Source organism: Lonchura striata, chromosome 3, assembly GCF_050655825.1.
Source record: "Lonchura striata isolate lonStrDom1 chromosome 3, ASM5065582v1, whole genome shotgun sequence".
In the NCBI taxonomy this organism is placed as follows: Eukaryota; Metazoa; Chordata; class Aves; order Passeriformes; family Estrildidae; genus Lonchura; species Lonchura striata.
The window spans coordinates 90,636,024-90,662,124 of record NC_140705.1 but is presented as its reverse complement, the minus strand read 5'-3'; the positions used below and the strand labels follow the sequence as shown (position 1 = coordinate 90,662,124).

At 40.3% G+C, this 26,101-nt stretch overlaps 1 protein-coding gene across 1 annotated transcript; it reads left to right on the top strand.

Annotated features, from left to right (window-relative positions):
- The first annotated feature begins 5,128 nt into the window (after positions 1 to 5,128).
- Positions 5,129 to 25,970, top strand: TMX4 (thioredoxin related transmembrane protein 4). The gene is made up of 8 exons (XM_021540295.2): positions 5,129 to 5,358; positions 14,042 to 14,157; positions 17,208 to 17,253; positions 17,855 to 17,983; positions 18,668 to 18,713; positions 20,159 to 20,260; positions 21,944 to 22,007; positions 22,447 to 25,970. The coding sequence occupies exons 1-8, from the start codon at positions 5,174 to 5,176 to the stop codon at positions 22,731 to 22,733; spliced, it is 975 nt and encodes a 324-aa protein (XP_021395970.1). The 5' UTR covers positions 5,129 to 5,173; the 3' UTR covers positions 22,734 to 25,970.
- The last annotated feature ends 131 nt before the right edge of the window (positions 25,971 to 26,101 follow it).

Genomic DNA, 26,101 nt, shown 5'->3' with positions numbered 1-26,101 from the left:
TGTCAGTGACAGGTTATACTGTAATTCCTGTCCTGGTACATGCATGCCCTTCTGACAACTGACAAAAAACCAGAGGGAAGCCACAACCAGTAACAGGTACAGGAGCAGAATTTGGCCACAGCTGTTGGCACTAGATGTACTGCCTGATGAGCCTAGCCAGCTCGAGCATGCATCATAATCTAATAAAAACCTAATAATACCTTTCCCTTTAACTCAGCCACATATATCAGGCTTTGGAGGTGTCAAGCCTAAAAAGAGAATTGTACTGCTGTCTTGAAGGTAGTTTTATTGCTGAGAAAAATATATTGTAAGCAACAATTCCTTACACGGCAGTTCTCTCTTCTTTCCACTTTGGAAAAAAAAAAAAGGTAAGAAAAATATGCCAAAGCAATAAAAAATCATACAATTTGATAGCAGATCTGTCCAGATCTGATGCACTCAAACTTGAAAGCTTGTTCTCCTATCTCTTGTAAGATCTTTTAAATTCTGAAAAGGCTTGACAGGCAGAAAATGAACAGATGCACAGGAGAGGTGGGGGGTTATCTTGTGGGAGGTCTATGCTGCCTTGTGTAAAGAGAAGGGTGTGGAGGCGTGCCTGCATGCTGGGGTGCTGTGTGGGGAGAGGGAGCCCCAGCATGCACCTCTTTGCAGGGCTGGGGGTTACATAAGGCTTGGCAATGCCTTCCTCTCCCTCCCCTTGGAATCCTGGGAGAGAGGGAAGATGCCAGCAGGGAGGCATTGCAGGAGGAACAGGCTGCCCTGCAGGCTCCACACTTGTTCTCTCTGTGCCAGCTCCCCTGCTGAGCAGTCACCTTTCTAGAGGCAGCAAGCAGGCTGCTCCTCTTGCCCCCACGGGGACATTTCTGCTTCCTGGACAAAGTGTGCTCTGGTATTATCCCTGCTCCCTGGAGCTCATGGATACCTCTGGCTGCAGGAAGTACACTGAGCACTGTTGTACTCTGGTGCGCTTCTGTTTCACACTTTGGATGACAAACTCCCCCTCTGGACATGCAGGCAAGATGAAAAAGCAGATTTTTCAAAGTTATTTAATTCCACAAGGTCAAGAAGAGCCACTCAGGAGGGTAGGGAAGAACTGTTGGTGCACATCAGCTTACCTGTGTAAAAAGCATAAAAGTGAGAGGTGATTTTTTTTTTTATAATAAGATATATTTTTCAATGCTGAATACCCTTGATAACTTGTCTCCAAATCTTGCCAGGACTAGTTCTTCACATTTCTGGAGAACAGCAAAACTCAAAGATAGTCAGAGATGTTCCTGAATGTCACATTCAACTGGATGTATTCTGGAGACACTACCCTGTAAATATGATTTCCTCCTCTCATTGCATACCTACTTTTTGGTGAGCAGTCATTAGATTCACATTAACTTGATGAATATGAACAAGAAAGCTCTTAATTCATATTGTTGTAATATTCCAATTAATTATTTAGTCTGCTTTTGAAGCACAGATATGAAAATTCCTTGTTAAAAGTCTAAGTTTTGTCTAAAAGCTATTATTAATTTTTATTGGATATCAAAAGCAGAGCCATGGTGACTTCCCAACAGTCACAGTGCTGTGTATTTATTAATTTATCTCCTCTAAACCAAACCATTCTCCTTAAATATAACAAACTTTATTGTTAGTGGTAGAAAATTAATTGAATATGTATTTTTGGCCAAATCTTGTTTCTCTTTACTACATTATTTAAGTTATAAAACTCTCTTAGCATTCAGACACATGTACAAATTAAAATTGGAAATACCAACATCGCCATTGTCTCTGTGATGATAACTTTCACAACCAACCCATCAAGAACAAATCCCAAAAGTTTAGGAAAGTAGTTCTGGAAATCCAGTAGAGAACTGGAAAAAATTACGTAGCTGGTGATATCATATTGTATTTTAGGAAAATGAGTGTTGCAGTAATTTATTCTGCTCTAGGCAGTGTCATGAATCCATCATGGCACATAGTGAGAGAAAACATGTCAAGAATGCTGGAATACCTTTCCTTACCATGAGACACCCACACAAACTCATAATAGGACAACAGCCAATAAAGTAGAAAATAAACCTAATAGAAACCAAGTTAAGAAAAGTTGGGAAAGAATTTTCCAACTTCATCCTCTGTACCACACATCTAAAACCTTTAAAGTTTTTAACTCCCTTCTTTTTCCACTAGAAAACCACACTATCAGAGGAGGCAAATTTTAGTTCAGTGAACATAAAGACACAGAAGTTTGAGTGGGAAGGGACCTTTTAAAAGTCACCTAGTTCAGCTTCCCTACACAGAAAATAACGACAAAACACAAAGCCTTGTCTTCCTCACACAGCTGAAGAGAAACAGTAAAATTACTGATGGGGAAATCTAGGAAACAATGTATTTTGGTGGTGTACTCTGTGCAGAGCAAGGGGTGGTCACCCAGATACATTGTCATTCCAGCACAGAAATATTTGTGAGCTGAGTGTCGCAGAACAAGAGAAAGTCAGGTTGGCATCTTTCCCTTCATGTAGCTTCACTTGTTCTTTCCATACTGTAGTTGAACTTTCCATTTTATAATCAAGATTAAAACAAACACAGACTAGAAGATTTTTTTTTTTTTTAAAATCAAATTCTGTCCAAAACTTACCTGGGGTTCATGGCTACACTTGTATCAACAGCTGTGGAAACTTAAAGTGACAGCTTGATTCCTGAAGCTTTTTCTGCAGCAGCAGTGGGAGTTTGGAAGCTGGAAAACTGTAGCTCTCCAGGCCTGTGCAGAGCCAACAGTGCACCACACACATACACAGTTAAAGGCTGGAGCAGTACAGGTTAGCAGAAGCCCACTGAAGCTAAAGGAGAGTAAATTTTGTAAGGAAAAGAGTAATTTAAGTCATCACAGAAGCAAGAGAAGGCCTGGCCCAGACACTTTTCTCCGACTGGCCCGCCTTGCTTTTTCTTTTTACCCATTTTCTAATGGATGTTCCTAATCAGGTTCAAATGAGGTGTACCATCTCCATCTTGGCAAGCCTGACCTACTTCACAGGGATTAGCAGTTCCATGACATGTCTCCCCTGATTTAGGAACACTCTGTTCTCTTTCAGGAATGAAACCAACTCTGCCTTCTGCCTGATCAGCGTTTGCCTGAAATGCAAATCTCCTCTGTTGCATGTGGCTAGAAACTACTGATAAATTAGCTACAAAGTAAGTTTTTCTTTCCTTGTTCTTAGGAATTCACAGGAACACTCCCGTTTATTTGGAGCCCTTATTTTACATGTTGTTTCTTCTTAGCCTCTTCTTTTGCATGTTCTTTAATGGCACAACTATAATTATTCACCACCCTATACCACCACCAAATAAAATGTTCCTCAACGTTCCCTTTTGCTCCATCAGTTCTTTGTCACATAAATTCTCCTAATTTAGCTCTGCCAGATCTCAACCCTCTCTCTGCTTTGGCCAATCACTTTTTCTTCTTTCTTAGAGAATCTATAGAAAGATTAGCATGTTTCCCCCAAGTTTCTCAAGTTCCTATTAGCAGCAGAAAAGGGAAAAAAATGTCCTTTCTGTATTATCTTCTCACAAAGGAACACCAGCCAAGTGTGTGTCTTCTCAAATAATTTCTACTGCTGTATTTTTTTTCTCTTCATTACATATCCCAGGTCTAAACATTGCTAAACCATCCAATTTTACACTATACATTTAGGAAGGGCAAGGATAAATTAGAGAAAGTTTTTTTTCTTAATTTACAAATCAAAAAAGGAATAGAAAATTGTAATATAGAGACTGAGATCATGTAACACAATGAAAATATTACAAGAATTGTGTTCTGAGAGGCTTTTACTTATTTAATCCTCAGCTAATTAAATGGAGTGGCAAGGTGGCTCAAAAAAATTAAGGGATCTTTGCAGTGCTGGGAAGCCGTCAGCAAAACTCTTCTTTGGTAAGGGCAGGTACTGTTGGAATACCTGCTGAGGAGAGAGTCACTGTATCATTGGGAGAGGCCTCATTACTCCTGAGAAGTAACAAAAGAGAAAAAAATTCTACCATGGTTCCACTTCTGCATAGTGAGAGTGGTGCTAGGGGCATTTTCTGCTTCTGTCACCAAATATTATTCCTGAGTCTGTTTCAGTGAAAATAAAGGCCAGACCAATACTTTTACTTTAAGGAATGATTTGATCAAGCCCAGAATCCTGTGGGGAAATATGGGAGTGATGTAAAAGAGCCTCATAAAATAAACTCGTAAAGTGCAAAAAAATTCACAGGTGATAAACACTACTATTTCCTCTGCTGAGGTAAAAAAAAAAAGTGAATGTTTTACCAACAGGACTTACCAGCATTGTGTTATTAAATTGTTCAGCACAAGTTACTTCCATGCCAAGATAATCTCCAGCCAAAAATTTTCACAACAGACAAGAAGGCAGACTAGACCTGTAAGGTGATCTCTTCTAAAATTTTTTTTCCCCCGGTCAATTTGCCAGGTTAACTAAAGAGTTAGAGCGCAATCATTCTTCTCAAGGGCAGGGCTGCTATTCAGAGGGACCTGGGCAAGCCAAAAGGATGAGGCTGACAGGAATCTCATTGAAGTCAAGGGAAACACAGTGTTATGTGTCTGGGAGGGGGTGAAGAATGCATCAAGAAGTTTCACTTCAACACGAGGAAGAAATTCTTTATGTTAAGGTTGACGTAGCACCGGAACAGGCAGCCTAGGGAGGTCACGGTGCATTCCTGTCTGTAGAGATTCCAAACCCACCGCACGCGTTCCTGTGTCACCTGCTCTGGGTGACCCCGCCTTGGCAGGGGGCTCGGACTGAGCTCTGCTCCACCCCGAACTGCTCTGGGATTCTGTGAGCCCGCCACAGCCCCTCGGAACGGGCAGCACTTGCTTTAAGGCGATCCCGCAGCGCCGGTGCCTCACAGCACCCCGCCGAAGCCATTAGCGCTGTTTAACCACCTCCCAGCACACCGCGAACGCGCCCGATTGCAAGAAGGCTCAGGGAACCTGACCGAGCGCATCGCAAGCCGCGGCCGCAGCAGGTGCCCGGGAGCCCTGCCGGGGCAGCACCGGGCTCCCCGCGGCTCAGGGACTGCGCCCGGCCGTGAGGGGCGGACGGGGCGGGAGGAGCCGCCCTGCCCCGCGCAGGCCCCGCCCCGCGGCGGCCGCTCCTGCCCCGACTTCCTGAGGGCGGGCGGGCCGAACATGGCGCCGGGCCGCTGGCGCCAGGGGCGGCGGCTCCTCCGCGCTGTGCTGCTCGTAGCGCTGATGGGTCCCGCCGCCTGCTTTTCTTCCTCCTTCTACAGCCCCGGCGAGCCGCGGAGCAGCGTGCGAGTGCTGTGCGGCTCCAACTGGAGCCTGGTGTTGCAGGGCCAGTGGATGTTGGAGTTGTGAGTAGCGGCCGCTTTCCCGCCCGCCTCGGAGGCAGCGTGGCCGGGGGGCGAGAGGGGCTCCCTGCGGGCATGGCCGGTGACTCTAGCCCCGCTGTGGGGGGAAGGCGGCCGGGCCGGCCTTTCCGCCCTGCGGAGGGGCCGAGCAGCTTCCCCACCCGGCAGTGGCTGCCGGGGACGGCGTGAGGGAGGCGGCGGGCGGTGCCTACGGTCCCCTCCGCCAGCCCTCAGCCGGCGGGCACACCCTGGTCCCTGCCGGGATGGCCGGACAGAATCCCGCAGGTTCCCGGCCTGTGTGGGCGCAGAGTGCCCAAGGTTAAACGGGTCACTCCAGACAGAGGGGAATGAGGGATATGGAATGAAGGACGTGGAGGTGTCGGAGCGAGCCCGGAGCAGGCCACCAAGTTGATTAGAGGGATGAAGCATCACTCCTTTGAGGAAAGGTTGAGAGAATTGGTTTTTCACCCTGGAAAAGAGAAGGCTTTGGGTAACCTAACTGGGGCGTTCCAGTTCCTGAAGGGAATTTACAGGCAAGATGGGGAAAGACTGTTTACAAGAGTGTGTCATGACAGACCAAGGAGGAGTGCCTTCAAACTGACAGATAGTTGGGTTAAATTGGATATTGGGGAAGAAGTTATTTACTGTGGGAATGGTGAGGCCTGGCACGGGTTGCCCAGAGAAGCGTGGATGCCCCATCTCTGGAAGTGTTCGAGGCCAGGTTGAACGGGACTTGGAGCCACCTGGTCCAGAGAAAGGTGTCCCTGCCTGTGGCAGGGGGTTGGCACTGGATGGTCTTCAAGGTCCCCTTCCTGCCCCAAGCATCCCATGATTCTGTGAAGCAGATGTCCCTCAGGTTCTCATCTGAGTGTCCAAGGTTAAATGAAACGGGTCACTCTGGGAATAGTGTCCAGCACTGCCCCTTGTCCCACTCCCCCACTGGGGGCTGCCACTGTGTTCTGTGTGAGCTCTGAGGGGTCTGAATTTCGTTGGGAATATTTAGCAGTAGGCTTCTAAAGCAGTATTACATAATATCCTAGCCTTGACTTGAGCTCAGAGTTCTCAATTCAAGGCAGGTGCATTGGATTTCATTAACTTCTGACTGACTGTACTGGAGCAGCGGCTTTGGCTGTGACATGACACAATTCCTGAAATGCACGTGCCTTTATTTTTGGTGGTGCCTCACTCAGCTGCTTGTATTTAGAAGCGGGGAATGGAGCTTGAGGGTTTTTTTTTAAGACACAAATTAATAAAAAAGTAGTTTAAGTAGGCAGTACAGTCATGTGGTACCTGTGGGCCGTGCAGCTATAAAATAGGATTATATTGTTGCATGTGTGCTACTCTGTGCAAGTGCTTGAGTTTAAAACAGTTTGAACATCTGAACTTGTGCTCCCTCCTAAATACTTAGCTAGCTACTTAAAGCTTTGGCTTGCTCTTGAATTTGGTTTATCTCCAGTCTCTTCTTAGCAAGATGGACTATCACCTTTCTTAGGGCTTTAGTACTCAGGATCCTACTGGACCCTGGTGTTAATCAGTGAATAGGTGGTAACGATCTTGAAACAGCTGATAGTGACCCAGGGCTGCCAGCTGTTGTGGTTGAGGATTTAGAATGGCTTTTTGTCTCTCCATTTATTGTGAGCTAAAAGGTGGAGGAAAAAATAAATTTGTTTTAAATTGAAGGTTTTTCACTTAGTCCAGTGTGGAAGCAATTGTATGAAAGTTACTGATTCATACACAGGTTGGTGAGTTTTAAGGAGGAAGTTTATTTATGGTGACTCAAATTTTTTTTTTTTCTCTAAAAGAAAATAGTTAAATAACTAGTGGTGTGTGCCTCTGAAGAAGAAAAAAGAGAGGAACTGACTGAAATCAGAAGTGGTTGGGGTAGCAAACAATTAGAGTCCTTTGGAAGCCTTTACTCCAATTGAAAAATTGGTCTTTGGTTCAGAGTGAGAGGTTGCTGACCACAGCAATGGTAGCAGAGTTAGCTTTAGTGTTAGCTGGGCATAGTACATGTTGCTGCATTGCTTAAATCAGACCCTAATTAACTTTATTCAGTGTTTGATGTGTGAAAGATCCTCAGGTCTCCACGCTATTTCCTGTGGTTTGTTACTGGTACTTTCTGCTTTTCTCCTGAGGAGGAACCTTTGTCTTTAATGAGGATGCAAACTCAATGCTGCTGGTGTGAAATTAGTGGGAGTTTGAGCTCCAGGACTGATTTTTAATGTTTTCCGGGCAAAATCTGGTCCGTGATTTTTCCCCTATGTGCTTTCTGGGTGAAATCTGATCCGGGTTTCCTCCCCATCCCTGCTCGTGGTCCTCATTATCAAAATTTCTATAAGAGAAGGGAGAAAATTCAATTTTATTTTGGGAGTGAAGCTGGGGCAGACAGAATCTTACAGCCAGTGAGTTTTTCCATGGGCAGCAGCTGCATCCCTCTTGCCTAAATATTCCTTATTGGGCTTGTGGCAGAAACTCTGGGTGAGAATGGTCTGCCCAAGTGACTTCAGTGGGGAGATTCAGCAAACACAGACTAATCCAATTCTTGCAGCAGTTTCCATTCTGATGGATTTTGGCTTCTACTGATTTTTATCTGCTTTAGAGTTAGTGATCTAGACAGGAGTCCTGCGTGTCAGTCCACGGATTCCTTCTATACTGTCTCAGGCTGGTTGGCAGGACTGCAGTAATGCTCATTAAAACCTCATTTGTTTAAAGAACTTCCTATTTGTTCACAAGACCTTTATTTTCTGAGCAGCACTTTTTTTAATGCAAATGTTACTCTGGCATCTTCATGAAAAGAAAATGATTTTCATCAGCTGCTCTTTTGAAACCTCTTGCCTTGGTAGGAACAGGTACAGCTGCTGTTTAATGTCAGGTTTTTTTGGGGAAAGTGGAAAATCACTGTTTAATTCCAGCTTTTTGTTCTTCCCAGGTACATAAATAGAGAAATTAGGCTTGAAATTACTTGTGTGTGGCATCTGTAGCAGAAATAGGATTTTTCTTCCTTCATTCCCCCTAGCTGAGGTGTGTGTACTCAGCTGGCTTTTTGTAAATATGTCGTTATTCATAGTTGCAAAAATTGCAGGCCCTGGAAGTGCTGCTGCATTTTATTGATAAAAATGTTTTGGAGAAGGTTCTGTATCTGCCAGACATTGCACCATCTTTTGGATGTTGTTACTAGCACAGCACACAGGTCCAGGCTGGAGTGCTGTGAGTGAGCTGTGTTTAATAGTTTCCCTATTTCCTTATCTCTGTTCTGTAGCTGTGAGATAATGATTCATTAATATGATGAGGTTTCTTTTTGTTTTTAATATTGTGTCTGTTTGGAACACATAAAACTAATTTCTGGTCTGCTTACTTAAAAGTGCATTTTGCATTTGTAAACAAAACTTGATGCAAACTTGATTTATCTTAACATCCTCTTTGTTTTGAATTAAATTAAAACAAGCAAACAAACAAAAAAACCCAACCCATCAATGAACTTGTTGTCTTCGTGCCTCTAGTTATAAAAGAAACTATTTATTCTCTTGGTGCATCTGCAGTACTTCATATGCTTGTTTCCAAGTACAGTGTTAAATGTTTTGCTTCCCCTTTGTTTCAGCACAGACTTACTGCTGTGTGTACCTGAAAAATAGTCTTCATTGTCTATTTTAATTCTAACCAGGTGAAAATCCAGAGACCAGTTAATAGTCATGTTTCCAAGTTTTATTATACTTATAGTATAGGCCGACAGTTTTTATTTTTTGTCACTTACCATTAAACATTGCTCTGCTGTCTCCGTGGCCAGCTCGTTGTAAGGGTTCAGCCCTCCCACCAGCGCCTTTAGTCTGTAGTTTCAAGGGAGTGTGCTAAAAATGCAACAATGTTTTGGCATGTAGATAGCTTAATGCTTTTAATCACTTGGCTTGAAATACTTTGTGTAAATAAAATCCCAAAGGATGTGCTAAACTATGTAACAATTACTGTCAGGTTTAGAATAACACAAGATTGAGAATTTTTTGTCACTTAAGGGTGTCTAACCTTTTACTTGTTAGTGTCCAGGCTTTTCTTTGTCCTATTCTTAAAAATACCAGCAACCCAAAACCTAATAAAAGCCAAAAAGCAGAGGGAATGAAAATCAAGTTATCAAACCTCTGTTTTGGTTTTGAAGCCTCTACAGCTCTGCTGACTGAATCCAGAGGAAGTGACCAAACATTTTATTTAAGGAAGTGACCAAACATTTTATTTAATAACTGAACAGCTGAGTGCTGTGGAAGACATTGGCTGAACAAAAACTGAAAAATGTGATGCTGAAATACCCTTTGTAGCAGAAGCAAAACAAAACAGGTGCAAAAGGGACATAAAAATATGTAGAATGATGGAACTTAATCTGCTGAAGCTCTAGAATAATTAGCATATTTTTTCATTTTCATTTGCTTTTGATTTTAAAAATAATTTCTCTTAACAAAAAAAATAAGCCTTGTCTGGTTTGGAGGGGTTTGGCACTCGACAGGGATCTCCTTGAGAGCTTTCAGAGTTTGTCTTGTGGTGATACAGATCTGGGTAAATGACAGGGACCAACTTCTGTATCTTTGGCTGCCACCTGCTCACTTGAAAAGTCATTAAAACCACACAGTTGATCTGGAGCTTTTCTTTTGTTGGCATTACAAAGCTGCCTATCCTGCCCCAAAACCTAGGTGTGTTTAGAATTGTCTTTTTTTTTTTTTCCTTTAATTTTGTATGCTTGTGAGATCTGTAACAATAAGGCAAAACTATTTAAAAAAATAAAAATAAGAATTGAATTCTGATGCTTCTTTTAACATTCTGTTGGGTACTGTCCCAACATTTTTGCTCTTATTTTAATAGCATTCCCAGTATGAACTCCATCATTAGTTTAAGCAAGTTTTGCTGTTTTCAGTTTAGCACATCCTCTCATGCCTGTATCCAGAAGCTGTTTTTTCTTTTTCCTAGATTCGTGCAACTTGGCGAAATTGCCATTTGAGCAAAGTGTGGAATGGTACTCGAGGTTGCATCTGTTATTGTTGGTAATGGTAGTGAAAAGGCAGATAAAAAGAGTCGGTGAAATGTACTTAGAAAGGAGCGAAATGGTCAATTCAGTAGCCAGGTAGGTGCAAAGAAGAGAGAGGAATGGCTCAGAGCTCGAAACTCTATCAGTACATCTTAGCAAAGTTCCTCTGCTTTACTGATCTTCTGGGGGTGATACGGGAGAATGGCACCTTTGCTCAAACTGGTTTTCACTTGACTGGTTTTTTTTGTACTGCCTCAGTGAAGTTGTTGGTATTTGAAAGCCAAAGATTGTTCTTTTGTACTTTAGATCAGAGATAAATAGAAGTCAAAAGCAAAGCCTGAGCCTGAGAGCTTCAAACTTTGCTTTTCAACTGCTTTCTTTGTGCCCTCTGCAAAAAGCTTTAGGTATTGTAATGGAGTAGGAGAAACACCTGGATACTTGAAAATAGTGATTTTAGTTCATTGAGGTCAGTCGTTGCAGTGATAGATGTTTGCTGCCTTTTTTATGGAGGGCTGACAGATTGTGAGAGCATTTCAGCTGTAAAACTGTGCTATGGAAGAGGTCTGGAAGCATCAGGAATGAGGTGTGTGTTGAGCAATGTGCAATACCTGCTTTTGTGAATGGTTTGGCAGTGTGTCACTTTTAGCTATGATGGAGATCAGCAAATTGCCTTTTAATGTGTCACAGGCTACTGAAAGCTTTCTTTCCTTAACAGAGTTCCCAAGTCTTGATTTAAATTCCACAAGATGTTGATTTTTGACTTGGCCCATTTTGTTGTCACACCTTTTGCACTGCACCCTGTGCCCTGCAGGTTAATAGAGCTACCCCCTTATGCACAGGCAGAAGGGATGGGAGTGACAGCCCTAAATTTGGTGGTGTTGACAAAGTGCTAATTGTTTCCTGGCCTGTTTGGAGTATGGCAGAAGAAATTTGGTTAGATCTGCTTTTGCCGGGGACCTGCTCTTGCATTTTGTGCCTTGAAAAGTAACAAAGACTGGTTCCTCAGCAGACATGAGGGTCTGTTTCCCTGCTCCTACAGATGATATTTTTTTCTTTGAATTCAAGAATGGTAGTTGCACCATAATTTCTGTGAAAATATGAATCTGCCGCTGTTCTAAAGACCTTGTTGAAATCAATTACTTCCCTCAGTCCTTCAGGGTGCAGAAAGTTTTTTGCAACTTTTGATAAATATGTCCTAAGTGTGAGATTTTACTCTTCAGTAACTTACCTTCTCTTACACTTTTTCAGTATTTTAAGACTTGGAAAGAAAACCAATAAAGCTTTGGTAATGTAATTTTTTTTTGTTATATCCAGGAAGTAGTCATAAATTCCTGATGCCTCAAATGCTGCACAACAAATGCAGACATGAAAGCTTCAGGAAAGTGAGGGTGTTGAGGTAAACAGCAGTGGTAACTCTTGCAGAAATCTGATGTATTTTGCAAGTTCTCTCTTGAACATGTGGGGACAGGCTGTTTCCTGGCTGGCAAGAACTGGATGTGTAATTTCAGGAACGTAAAGCAAGTATTTTAATCCTGATTGTCTGTGCCAATGTTCAGCTGGAGTGGCTGGATCTTGCAGCGCTATATGGAGCTATTGCCATCCCATGTCCAATATTGATACTAAAAATTAGACAGCCAACAACCACAGCTTTTTGTGAACTTCACTGTGATGTCCTGTCACTGCTGAACTGTGACATGGGTAGGTTTTCGTGCTGCTTTGAACTAAAGGAAATATTTTCAATCATATGAGTATTAGTCGTGTATTGAATATTCCACTTAATTCAGGTGAAATGCTCATGCAGGTCAAATGTAAATATAGGTTTTGATGGGGTTGAAATTTCTATTCCAAAATCAGGATGATAAATAGGATGTATTAATTTTGAAAATCTCATGGTGTGAATTTGAGACATCTAGAGAAGCTGGATTTAGAAAACAATCAAACTTCTCTCTTTAATTTTAGATCAATACCAGCGGCATTATCTGATGGATGTTTGCAGGTTCTTATTTAACAATCAAGCTCTCTAATAAAATAATCCCGTTTGTGAAGTACAGTATCTGTCAGACTATTATTAAAAGCTCTCTCTGGGCCAGCAGCACCATGGAAAACATTGCTGCCTGGGAGACTTGTTTCCAGCATCTTTTGGAAAGATACTGAGGGGCTGTCTGTGGGCAGGATAAGATTTATGTCCTTTTTGCAGATGCCTTCACACAGAATGATGTTGACTTAAAAAGACAAGATATAGGCTTTTGCAGTTAGACTCATAAATTTCTAGTACAGTTAAATAAAACAAGTATTTTTAATTTGTGTCCTTTAAACTGCCAAGTGACAAGATTCCCTTTTTTAAATACAGAAGTTTAAAAACAACCACAAAGCACTCAGAGTGCATTTAATTCCAGCTCTTCTGTGAGAAATGACCTGTTTTACATTAAGCTTTATTCATGTGAAACATCTGGGGGTGCCTGGGAATATCTCTGTCTGCAGCCAGTATGGAAGTAGGTATTCTTGCCAACAGCCAGAGAACAGGGATTGCCAGTCCCTAGGTCACACAGCAGTGGTGGCAGATAAACCAAAGGAGTGGAGAACCTTGTGAAAGTTTCCAGTGATGGTTTAGTACTAAGGATCTTGGAATCTTCCCAGGAGGGAATGTGTTTCTATGGTTTGCAATGGATAGGGAGCGTGGTGGCTTCTGTGGAGCCCTGTAACCAGAAGAGTGTCCCTAGACTCACTGCTTTTATGGTGGCATTTGTGGAGCATTGTGACAAGGAGAATGTCCCTAGAATCACTGCTTTTGCTGCCAGAAACCTCCATCCCTGCCCCGGTAAATCAGATTAAACCCCATAAAGGTCTCTCCTCATTAGCAAAAAGGCTGAGTCTGTGCATGGGTAATAGCCCCAGCTCAGTCTGTACCTCCCAGTCCTGGTTCCCTTCAGTGTTTCTAACAGAGTTTGGCAAGTTGCACAAGTTTCATTCAGACTTGGCCAACCAAGTTAGGCTAAAATACAGAAAGATGGCAAAAGGGATTTTATAATCAATTTTATCTGATGTTATCCTTTATATTAGCTGCTTTGTTTCCAGATTGATATTACCAATAGATGCAAAATTGGTTTAATTCTCATTAAGAGTGTAGAAAATTCAGCTCTTGAAAAGAGCGGGCCTATTTTTCTGAAATGAATCCCGGGTAAAAACAAGATGGTAAGTATGAGCAACAGGAATTTGATGTGTGCTCTTTTCAAGTCTCTCATGATTGCTGTCAAAAAGATGTGATGTATGGAGTAGTGGGCTAAGGCAAATGCAATTTTGGGAAGTTCTGAGGTGTGGGAAATCAATACAAAATGTTGTGATGAAGGATACTGCTTCAGAGGACAGCCAGGCTTCAATAATTCAGATAGCTGCCATGGAAATATATTTTATTTCCTATGTAAATAGAATAAATCACAAGTGGTAAGGAGTCTGGATATGAATTTCTCAAATCTGTGATTTGTTTTGTTCTAATAACATGGGGAGGAACATAGAATTGATTAAAAAAACTTTGATTGTCTTATTCCATAGACTTGATTAAGAAAAACTGTAGGTTTTTTTCCTTTGTGATTGATGTGTTTGTATATTCTCTGTACAATAAATCAATTTGAATGTCTTTAAGTGTAAGAGTATTAAAATATTTCTCCTGTCTTCCCCCTTCAGTTATGCTCCTTGGTGTCCAGCCTGTCAGCAGATTGAGGCGACCTGGGAGAGCTTTGCCAAGGAGAGCGAGCGGCTTGGCATCACTGTTGGAAAAGTGGATGTCACTCAGGAACCAGGTACAGCATGAAACAGAGTGCTTTAATAACAGGAATTATTAAATACAACTACCATTTACTGTTTATTTAGGCTTCAGAGTCAAAATAATGTTATCCACACTTTGTTTCTCCATACAGTTCATATTTCTAAACTCAAGTTTATAAATTCAATTCTTTAATTGGGGGGGAGGGTGAGCTGGCTTAATGCTGACTTAAAAGAGGCTTATTCTCTATTTTAATCTTCTTCATTGGAAGCTGTTACCTGTCTCATTTCTCCAGCCTGTCTGTAGAAAATTCCACCTCTGTAGCCTCCCGTTAGGAGAATTTCAGGGTGTGGTAGAGCAAGCCTGCTGTTTCCAGCATGTTGCTGGTTTATTGACTGTTTTAATTGTGGGAGTGCTTTATACTACAGACGTTATTGCTGTTACCTGTTGGTGATGCACATATGCAAATATGCTTATAAAAATACTTCCCTAACTGTTCACAGAAGCATGAGTGCAATCTAATTTATTCCTTTGGTGACTCCCTTCAAAGTTTTGAATGTGTCTTTGTACAAGCAGTATGAATATTGTATAAACCTCTGCATCTCCTGGGAATATTTCATGCTTGTTTGGGCTTTGAAGGGACAAAGGATTTTATCACCACTATCAAAAGACTGATAGATGAGATGTTAGGGGAAAAAAAGGCCAGACTTTACTGATTTTTCTTTTTTTCTTTATAAAGTGTGTGAAAAATGTGTTTATTAGTTGAATACATGCTGAACAGATTTACTATATCAAAACTCTTGTCTCAGAATAAGCAATCTAAGTTGACAAGAAAATGCCAGCTGTTCGAGACCCTGTGTAGGTTCATGTCTCGTTAAAAGTTCACAAGTATACAAAAAATCTGGTATCAAAAAGCTGTATATACTAATCATTATATAGTGTAATAAACAGATGAGTTTTAATACTACCTAGTTTAAATAGATGTAAACTTAAAACTTGAATTTCTAATGTTGCTGAGAGTCCTGACCCCAAGCATGGGTTTCTTCTGGGTCAAAGGACTGACCAAAATGATGAATTTGTACCAAAGCTCATGTAATAAACCTACAACATCCAGCTCAGCACTGGAAGCTGCAGGCACATCTAGAAGTGAGGAATGCTCTAACTGGAAAAAAACCATTTATTACGTATTTGACCTTTGGTGCTGATGTCATTTGGAAGATACGAGTTTCTATAGAGCTCTCTAAAGTTACTGAGATATTTTTACAGTGGGCTTTGTATCAGCCTTTCAGTTGTGTTTGTGCTCTGTCTCCTTTCTTGCTTGCACAATGGTACTTTAATTAGTCTTAGTTATGTAACCACTTCATTGAATTGAAAGTAGTCAAAATGTGTTAAATTAGGGGAAAACCACAAGATGAGTGCAGAGTTACATAAAATTGCACAGCCTAAACTGGCAGGAGAAAGTGCCCATTCATGGTGCTTAATAGCAGGAGATGCCTGAAGAATGAATCCACCAGAGTCTTAATGACTTCACAGCAGATTTCAGTCCCTTGATGTTCCAGCCTTAAAGTGCTTCCTCTTGCCTCATCTTCTCCACTGAAACGTTCAGCGTGGAACAAGCAAATAATGGTGATACTTCTGGACCCTTAAATTCTGCATACTTGTGGTGCCTTTTTTAAGCTCCTGATCACAACAAGACTTCTTGGAGCTTCTGTCTGATTTGAGTTGTTGTTGGCTGAAAGCAGCTAGAATTTTAGATGACATCTCTATTCTCTCTATGTTTTGAAATGATTTTTTAGTTTTTGGTTAACTGCTGTTTTCATAGTGGATTTCAGTTTCTGATTTGCAGACAGAGACAGATGCTTAACTGTAGCCAATTCAAGATTGTATTAAACAGACACCAAAACAATTTGATATGTTCTTAAATTTTGTAGCTGACTTGCATCTGGTTTTACCAGTCTGGGAAGGTGCCTTGGATAACCAGCAAATCTCTACCAAAAATATTGGGGAGCTTAGATGCATTTCATAACTTACAGATTACAGAGTTGCTTCTTAGGTGTTCACTCTAGGATAGGCCACAGGTCAGAGATTTGAGTTGTTTTATTTCCTTTGCCTGAGTGGCATTTTAAGAACTTCAAAAAGCCTGTCAGTGTTACATGACTTTCTCTGTTAAGCCAATTATGTTCTTTGTGACTCTCCACCCAGTTCTCCTTGTGCAGCTGTGCTGTCTGCTTTATTAATTCTGCTGTTACACTTGTGGGTTTGTTTGCTTTTTATCTTCCTGTGCTGGCACAACTTTTAGCTGTTTCAGAAAGTTTTTCATCACCCTGCCTCTTGTAGCAATAGAGGCAGAGAGCTCAAACGTTGAAGTAAGAGGCTTTCCTTTCTGTAACTTTAAAGATCATTTGCTTTACACATCTTCAAACAAAATACCAAACAACAAAAAAAGCTATAACCCTTTTTTGCCTGTTCCATTGAGGAATTCAAATGGAGGAAAACATTACCACTGAAACTTTTAAAAATACCTGGCTTATTTTGGTATGGCTCATCTTTGTCTCTAAAGGCAGAAACCCTCTTGCTCCAATACTTTTCCATGGCTAATCCCATTGCCTAGAGTTGTTTGCTTTATTGAAGGCTGCATAAGGTCTTCATTTCCCAAAAGATTTTCACAGAATTTTATAAAAGGCCAAGTTAAATAACCGTATTCTTTACACTGCTACTTTATATGAATTGCAGTTGCTGCCTGTAGGAATTCGGCCCTTTCTCATGTACTCTGCATCTAATGCTGGGCTGGTCCAAAACTTCAGCTGTCTGCAAATACTGAGGAGACAAATCCATTGATGAGGAAAATTACCTCTCAATAAACATTCTTCAAGCTAAACACTTTTCCTTAATTTATAACCAATATTTAGTATCTGTTACTGTTTGTAGCATATCTGAAGACAAACTGTTAACCTGTATTTACAAAACAATGGTGAAAGCTGTGCAGCCTGCTTTAAAATACAGATATGTCGGTATTTATAGAAAAGTCAGCATGCTGAGAAAATTCAGTGTTACTGAACTGTTTGTGTGGTTTTCTTCCCTTTCTAGGCTTGAGTGGTCGTTTCTTTGTCACAACACTTCCTACAATTTACCAGTAAGTGTGTCATACTGGAAACTGCAGATACTGACTCCTTCTTGTCACTTGATTTAATCTGTAACTGAAAACTAGGGGAAAATGAAGGAATAGTGACTTTTGATTTTAGCTCAGGTTATTGTAGCTTTGATTGCATGGTGAAATCCTTATGTGAGGCTTTTCTTTAGTTTAAGTTTCCCTGTTACCCATGCTATTAAAAATGGAGCAGAGAAGACATTTGCTGTATCTCTTCTCCAATAAGGTGATGCTATCCTTAAAATATTGAAGCCTTCATTAAGAGTATTATGAGTTGTGCAGATATACAAAAAAATATGTGTATATGTGCATTTTTCATTCTTACTTGTACTTTGAAATGGTTTGGTTGTTAACCTCATGTGCTTTGTGTATTTGCTGTAGCACCAGTGAATAGTTAAGAAAAACAGCAGCTTTATAAATGGCAAAACCCCATGCTATTTAAAAACTGAGGTTTTCCATCATGGATTACAGTTCCCAAACCCTCAGCTCTGAGCAAGTGAAATCTGTAGTGTATATGGGGGTTTTGGTTGGGTTTTGCACCCCAGAGTTTGGGGGCTGTTTGTGCTGATGGGGGTCTATTTTGCAGTGCCAATGATGGAGTGTTTCGCAGATACCGTGGCTCCCGGACCTTGGAAGATCTTCAAGGCTATATCCTAGAGAGGAAATGGGAAGCTGTGGAGCCTGTAGCAGGATGGAAGTCTCCATCTTCTATAATGTAACAGTTGGTTTTTGTTAACAAGAATGTGGTTTATATCTCATTATTCATTGAGGGTCCTTTGTTGACAATTTAAAGACAAAAGGCCTTTATTTCTTAGACTTGTAGGCTTTGCAGAAGCCATCAGTATTGACAGCTTGATCCCAGCTCCTCACCTATAAAGGCAGCTTATTTCTGCATTTGCTTTCGTTTGTGCATCCTAGGGCTTGTTAATGTCATCTTTGAAAAGAGATAAAAAGAAAAAATATAGCCACTGAGCATTATGTAAAGTGTCATTTCCAGTATCTGCTGAATCCTGGAATCAAGCGTATGTTTATGTAGATTATTGCTTCATGACTTCTGGCTACTGGCAGCCTTTAGCTTTAAGGATTTAGTTTTTTATTTCTTTACAAGAGACACTTTTGTCTCCCTTTGGAGTATAGGATATGTAAGAATTTATTTTAAGAGAGAGGGATTTGCCTAGAAATACTGTAGAAAGCTTTCATGGCACGAAGGATGAACCAAAGATGTGACTGGCCTGCAGTTCATTCTGGCTGAAGCCATTATGTATAAATTCACATCAAAGATCCAGAGAGGGTCCTTGCTTTCCATGTGAGAATGAAGAAGAACTGTAGGATATTTAGGAATGGGGAGAGGAGCTACAGGGCTGCTGTGAAACTGTCATTCCATTTCCTTGTTTTCCAGGATGCATGGCATGGCAGGGTTGTTTCACTTCTCAGGATGGATCAGGGTAAGTAATAATGTTTTCCATATTCCTTTTTATGCTTAGAATAATCATATTTTTAAAAGTCAATACATAATTGAATATTTTTATTATCCTTTTTATGAGAGTTGCATCGTGTATTGCACAGGAGAAGGGAGGGCAAGGGGGTTTTTTAGTAATAATTTCTGTGTCTGGAAATAACTGTCAGTACCTCTTGGGTAGGAACATGATTAATTTAGATAATAGAGTAATTATCAGAAGTAAAGGAGAAATGCTTAGCTACACTGAAGTGTGCTTTAAAATATTAAAGCATATTTTACTTTAAAATGTTTCAAGATGCTTTCATTTGAGAACTTTCCAAGTTTTTCCATGGCATCCAAATATTGAGAATTTTCAGATTCTGTTTAGGAAACATCCTCTTCTAATCTTTGAGTGTCAGTGAGATTGAGACTGTATTTGATTGCAGCAAAATATGTTACTATTGTAACATATGCTTCAGAAAAGAAATGTAGTTGAGAGTTGGAACAAGTTTGTATCACTTCTACAAAGCACCAAACTAACACAGAATCAAGCAGAGCTCTGAGTTGTATGTATTTGATTCTTTCACTGGATAATATTCACTTCTTATAGCCTTCTGATGTTTCTCTTCCATGGTTACTCTGAAGTGTTATTATTCCTCTATAGTCTCCTTCCTGAAAGATTAACTGTCCTGGGAAGAAACCTCTAATTTGTCTTCCACTTCAATGAATATTTCAGGTGTAGGTTTCTTCACTGCTCCTGCTCTGCTGTCTTTGCTTAGGCCTTAATAAATATCAAAAGATGTTCTGACATTTAAAAAGAAGACTCTGGAATTTTCGTGTTTAAACTCTTGTAAATGTTGATTGTGGTTTGTTTTGAAAGAGATTTAATGTCATAATTGACTTCCTACCAGCTCACTGATTCGATGCACTGCTTGACTCAGCCAGTTGAATTTCTAAGTTTGAGGAAGTTTGAAAGAAATCTTAATACTGTATTTGGGTAATTATATTTAAATTTATAAGTGAAATAATTTATTTAGTGTATGATTAGAGTATGTGGCTCCTTTTAAGAGCTAAAAAGCTTGACTAAGAGCTGAATGGCTTCATTTTAGTTAATGAATAGATGCCACGTAGGGATGAAGGATTTTGTGATATTTTCCTGTAAGCTCTAAGGCTCCTCATCCATCCATCTGCAGTAAAGGTTGTGTGTGACATCTGTAATGCTGAGTGTCTTAAGGAGAAGGAATTGTGCATCCTCTGCTTAAAAAGCCTTTTAATGTGAACAAATCAGTAAAAACCCCCAAGATTTAATGGTATCTAAAGGGGAAGACTTCAGTATAAATAATGTTAAATGAAAGGTCTTAATCAGACAGCAATTCATGTAATGGTGTTGGCAGTAGAAATCCTAAGTGGTTTTAGGTATGAAGTTATGAAGTATCTTGTTCTAATTTCCAGCAAATTCATAACTACCTCACTGGCACTCTTGGAGTTCATGTTTGGATTTCCTATGCCATCTTCATCTTAGCTACCTTACTTATTGGCCTGCTCCTGGGTTTGGTAAGAAAACATTACTTTTTGTCTCAGTTAACTAGAAGTCTTGCTTTGCATTATCTTGTGAAAAAAATAAAACCAACTTTGCTTATAAGATATACTTAAATATACCTTGCTTTAATAATATATTACTGAATACTAATAGTTCTTCCCTGTGACATCCAGAATGTGTGAGAGTGGATTAAAGCTGTGCCAGGGAGGTTTAGACTGGGCATGAGACAGCAGTGGGTGGTTAAACACTGCAAAAGGCTCCCCAGAGAGGTGGTCAGTCCCCCAAGCCTGTCTCTTGTGAAGAAGCATTTGGACAGTGCCCTCAATACAAATCAGTTCACCTTCTTATGAAATCTTATCAAATTCTTACGAAATGCTTCAATTTAGATTTGTTAAGTCCGTCCACTAAAAGGAGTGATTCTTGTATTGGCCTTTTTGTATCGAAGACTTTCCTACTTAAGGGTGGAATGTGTGTAGTCAGAGTTAGTCAAGACTCGAACTTTCTAAGAACACAGGCTTTTTGGAGCGTTTTATTAACCACAGAATTGGTTTTGTGGGAGTCAGCAATGTAAGTGTTCTGCCACACTGATACTCAAGATCAAAGGATGAAAATATTTTTTAAGGCTTTGGAGATTTGGGGGTTTAGGTTTTTTCAGATTAATTGGCTGTTCCACAAGTGTATTCTGCAACTGCGAGGACAGTTCAAACAGTTCTGCTGGTAACTGGTTTAACCTGCTGCTTAGTCACTATTTCCTTGTAGGATGTGGAAAAGTTGTTTCTGGGATGTGGATCTCTGCCCTTTGAATATTAGTGAATTAAAGAAAAATTTTGTCAGTGTATTTCCAGTAGTTCTGGGAAGTGATTTCAATGCAGTTGAAATCTGAATTTAGGCAAAACCATGTTTTTGTACTCGATGTGCATACAGAATTGTTGTATACAAGCAAATGTTTTTGATTATTTAATTTCAACAGCTGCATTTTTCTAGATGGTAGATTTTCACTAGATGAGAGCAAAACAAGTTAGTGTAAGTAGGAGCAAGTGAATATCATATTTTAAAAGAAACGCTTCTTCTTAATTCTTCACTTGAAAAAAAACCAACTGAAAAAGCTGAAAAAATGTGAAGTTAATCTCCCAGCTCTTTCCAAAAAGCTTTTCAATGATTGAAGTATATTTCTTTGACATTGTGTCAGCTCTGTCTTTTTCTTTGCACTATTCTTAGCATGGGACAGCGAGGCACAAATGTCTTCCTTGCATTTTGAGTTCTGCACTGGGATGGTCAAAGAATGAGCACAAAAGGTGCAATGCACATCTGTATTGGGGAGCCAGGGATCGGAATGGAATAACATCCCAAAATACAGGAAATCTTGAACAAGGTTTTTTTATAAAATTTCAGAAAGTAAAAAGTCTCAACTGTGCTCTGAGCTGTTCTTCAGCTGTGAGCAGTGTCAGTACTGAATAAATTTAGGCAAGTAGGAGGCAGAAAATGGGTAGTAGAAGGCAGGGAATGCTGGTTAGTACATACTGAGAATGCACTTTTTTCCATGTTTTTATTTAGCTCTTATCTCTAAGCAAGATAATACAATTTTGTAAATTTGATTGTGTATATCTATCGAAAAGGAATGAGTGCAGGGATTTTTGCAATTGTGTAATAAATGCCATTTTTATTATTACCAATGAATGCCTTTTTCCTTTCTACAGGTCCTTGTTTTGATTTCAGACTGCCTCTGCCCAGCCAAGTCAAAACACAGAGCTGAAACACCTGGTAAGAACACCTGGTAAAAAGGGCAAGAAGCTGTAGTTTCAAGTGTATATTTGTAGGAGGAAGAGCAATACACTGTTCAGATCTTAGATGTGAACCAATAATCCAGGAGCCAAGTAAAATTGGTTTCTCTTTGGTTTGTAACTCATTGGAATAAAACGAAAGTCTATCTGTGCCTGACATGCAAGGAAAATAATGGAAATAGAGAAGAAATATACTGAAAATTTAAGGAAATAACTAACAAATAAGGAAACATTTTCAATTACAGAACCACAGAATGGTTCAGGTCGTAAGGGACTTTAAGGATCATCTGCTTCCAGTCCCAGTTGGAGTAATAACCGTAATCCATTATCATGTTCATCAGTATTTCAGAGTATGTCCCTGCAACTTTAAAAGGCTTTGCTATGAGATTCAGTCTAACTGCAGTCTGTGCTTTGTTTAGAAGAAGCAATTACCAAGGAGAACGTGGAGAGCACGGCGCTGGAGGAGCCGGAGGAGGCCATGGAGCTTTCCGTGGACGATGCAGAAGAGGCTGCCGACGTCAAAGATCTCTCAGATGGGGAAGATGCAGCAAACTCAAGTGCTGATGAGTCAGAGGAGGATTTAGCACTTGGAAAAGAATCAGGGGGAGAAGAAATGGAAGACTTAAGTGAACAACCTTTAGCTGAATCAGAGACTGAAAGCACAGTGAGGCAGCGGAAAAGTCAGGGGGCTGAGAAGGAACTATAGTTTTCCCAGTGGTGTATCTTTTACACTTGGACCAAAGAAGTGTCAGACCCCTCCAGGGTCCGAAGCTGGAGCTTACACTTGATTTGTCATTGGTGTTTATGCAAAGCTCTGCTCTGCCAGCAGGCTCCTCTTTTTTTAAGCTTAGTACTTGCTTACTTTCTTTGATAAGCACATTTGCTGTGTGTTGTGTGACCTTAGCTGTGACAATCAAAATCGGTGTCTTATCTGTTCCATGTCCTCTCAGAGAAAAAGGAGGTGTCAGCCTCAGTTCACCAGCTCTGAAATGATCATTGTGTATGTGTCCCTCTAAGGACTGACCTGGGCAAGATCAGGACTTTTAACTCCATGGTAGCTTGGCAGGACTGTGACTTTTCTGTCTGAATGTTGATTGTTCCCAAATGCCACAGAAGCACAGAGACAATTCACTAGTGAAAGGAGGCACCTTACTGGTCTTCTATCAGAAATGTTGTGTACCATGGATTTGTTTTTACCACTTTCAGCTGAAGCACCTTTCTCTTCCATTTCTATTTGTGTTTGTTTTGAAAGTTGATCCTGCAGCTCATCCCCAGATGTGGCAATTTTTGGTGATCCAGAGGCTGTGCAGCTTGAGTTGTTTGACCCAAGGAATTGGAGTAATTAAAAACCTCAGGCAGGAAGAGAGTGGCAGCTAAATGTTTCAAGTGTGTTGGAACTTCTAGAAGGTTTAAAGGAAATTATTTTGGTCAGGAGGAAATTTTGTCAAAGCACAACTACTTTTTTTTTCTTTTGGTAATTTATTCCCATCAGGAGATTGTAGCAGGAAATATTCACTTTGGAGTCAGTAAGTTATGTTTATCTTGCCAGTGCAAGTTTGTCATGTGCAGTGCAGTCCTGCCATTTCAAACTCAGAATGCTTTTGGCAGAACTTGGGCTGCTTTAGTAATGTCTGAAGAGGCACTTAGGGTTTTACCTTTGATCACTTTTCTACTTTTGGAATCATCACACTGGGGAAAGAGAGGGGGCACAGGTGGATAGTGTTGAGAAGCTTTGGGCTGCTTCTATCAGAACAAATGTGCATGTGTTGAACTGTGTAAAGTGAAAATGGCTCATCAGGTAAGACAGTATTGGATGTGGTTAGACTTGGGTCATTAAACTATCAGTGTATCACTCCCTTGGGTTAGTATAAGTCTTTTTTGGTCAGGAGTACCCTCCATGAGATCCTGTATGTTCCTGCTTTGCTGATGTATGACCATGGATGTAAGATGTGTCCTAATCTTGATATTATTTTTAATATATATATATATATATATATATTGCATAAACCTTGCTAACATGCATGAAATTCATCTTGTTCTTCAAGAACGAAGAGTAGTCAGAGAAGAGATCATCTCCTATCAGAAGAGAAGTTGCAAGTACAAAATGCTTACTTCCTTTGAGACTGAGATTAATAGGGCAAATTTGTGTCGAGAGCTGTTTTTTTGTTGTTGTTTTTTTATGCTTATAAAGAACATATTTGCCAAGAAAGCTCAACTTTCCCATCTATGTCCCGTTTTCAAACTATGTGGTAGCAACGCTGCATTTGTCTGATAGAGCTGCTCAAAGAAGAAAATTATACTGCATATCCTGAATTTGAAATTTCTTAAGAAGTACTCTCAGTCTGGAGTTTGAGTTCCATATAGCGGACACCTCTAAACATGCTTTCACATAGGTAAAAACACAGACTTGACAATATCTGTACATTGCACTATCTTGAGAGGAGCTTGTTATCTTTGAGTGTTGTTCCATGTAACTGAGCAGTTGTAAAGCTGGCAGCTGCAGCATTCAGCAGTAGGTGAGTAGCCTTTAAAAAGCTGCACTTCTGTCTGCAAAAACCAAGAAAACTTTGTGGCCACTACAGTGTGAAGAATAGAACAGTGCACTTTGAAGACAAAAAGGTGTTCTTGCAAGAGTTGGGTTTCCCTGTGGATTTCACAAGCAAACAAACCCATGAATGGCACTTTGTCCTAAAAGACACATGGTCTGTGAGATGCTGTGGGAGAGATCAGAACCCCTTTGTGTGGTGTGTCTGAATTCTCTGCTCACATTTCCTCTATTGTGGCATGTCACAGTTGGGTTTGGATTATTAAAACCAAAGATAGGAAGTGTTTTCCGTCAAGACAGACTGAACTGTAAGATCACTGGTGAGCAGGGATTTAGTAAGCAGACAGCCTGTGACAGCAACTTAGATCTCTCTGGTGAATCTAGAAATTAGCTTGGTCAGGCTTCTAAGGGTTCTTGAACATAGGATGGATGTTGTTCCTGTGTTTTCATGAATCAAGTAGGGAATATTAATGCTGACTGGGTTTGACCCTATTTGATGTGTATTGGTGTATCTTACTACAAAGATCACTGAATTATGGTTAATGCTTTGCTTAGAAAAGGTGATACTGTGCAACCATTGATCTCTCCAACTTAAGTTTATGTCTGTAGGAAAATTGCTATAGTGTGATACTGGAGATACTCAGTTTTGACTAATATTTATCTGGGAAACAGCAGGCAGCAAACACTGTAAAGGCTAAATTTGTGTTTAACAGAGAAACTATTAGCTGTGCAGTAGAAGTGTCATGTTAATATACCTTCCAGGATCGGGTATTTCTCCATTAAAATGCATTTTAATTGAATCATGTGAGTAGTGCTAATTAGACTATGACAATAGTTTTAAACTTGGTGTGTTTCCAAAAAGTCAGGATCAACCTTTTGTGCAATCTGGGTGTACTGTTATCTCTGTTCTGTTAGGATTAATCATGAAGAAATTGAATTTGTTCTTGCAACCTCAGTATAGACAAAAGGGCCTTGGAGAAGCTGCTGCTGGCGCTGTACAAAATATTTTGATGAAGGACAGGGCCTTAAGGCTTGTGAACTAGAGCTGTGTGTCAAAATTAATTTGAAATTGTTGAGAAGCAATTTAAATATCAATTGGGCTGCATGCTACTGGAATGGGAATGCTTAACAGCAAGTCATGGAATAAATCTGGCAGGTTCCTTTTTCAAGAGGCTGGAAATCCATCCAGCATTCCAAACCTCCTGTCCTTGGGATCTGTGTGAAACTTGTGTGTCTTGGAATGCTCTGTATCTACTGCCCCCGTAGGGGTGGCACTTGTTATGTAGGTTTTCTTCTTGGAAATGTTACACAGGGTTGTCTGTTACATGAAAGTGTTGCAAATTTATACTTGGGTGTATTTTTACTGAAATGCTACATAAAATTTTGTATTTATGACCAGCTTGGAGTAATTTTCATTTCCTCAGTGAGTGTTGGCTCATCTGCGTCATTAACAAAAGGTTGGGTTTTTTTTTAAATAATGCTGATCTTCCAATTAATCATAGAGGTTATGACTTGTGAAGATTCCTTAA

Excerpts from the sequence above, each read along its gene's own strand:
- TMX4 (XM_021540295.2), top strand. The coding sequence starts at position 5,174 with ATGGCGCCGGGCCGCTGGCGCCAGGGGCGGCGGCTCCTCCGCGCTGTG. Across the intron at positions 18,714-20,158 it reads ACTTCTCAGGATGGATCAGG|CAAATTCATAACTACCTCAC; the intron begins GTAAGTAATAAT and ends TCTAATTTCCAG. Across the intron at positions 22,008-22,446 it reads ACACAGAGCTGAAACACCTG|AAGAAGCAATTACCAAGGAG; the intron begins GTAAGAACACCT and ends TGCTTTGTTTAG.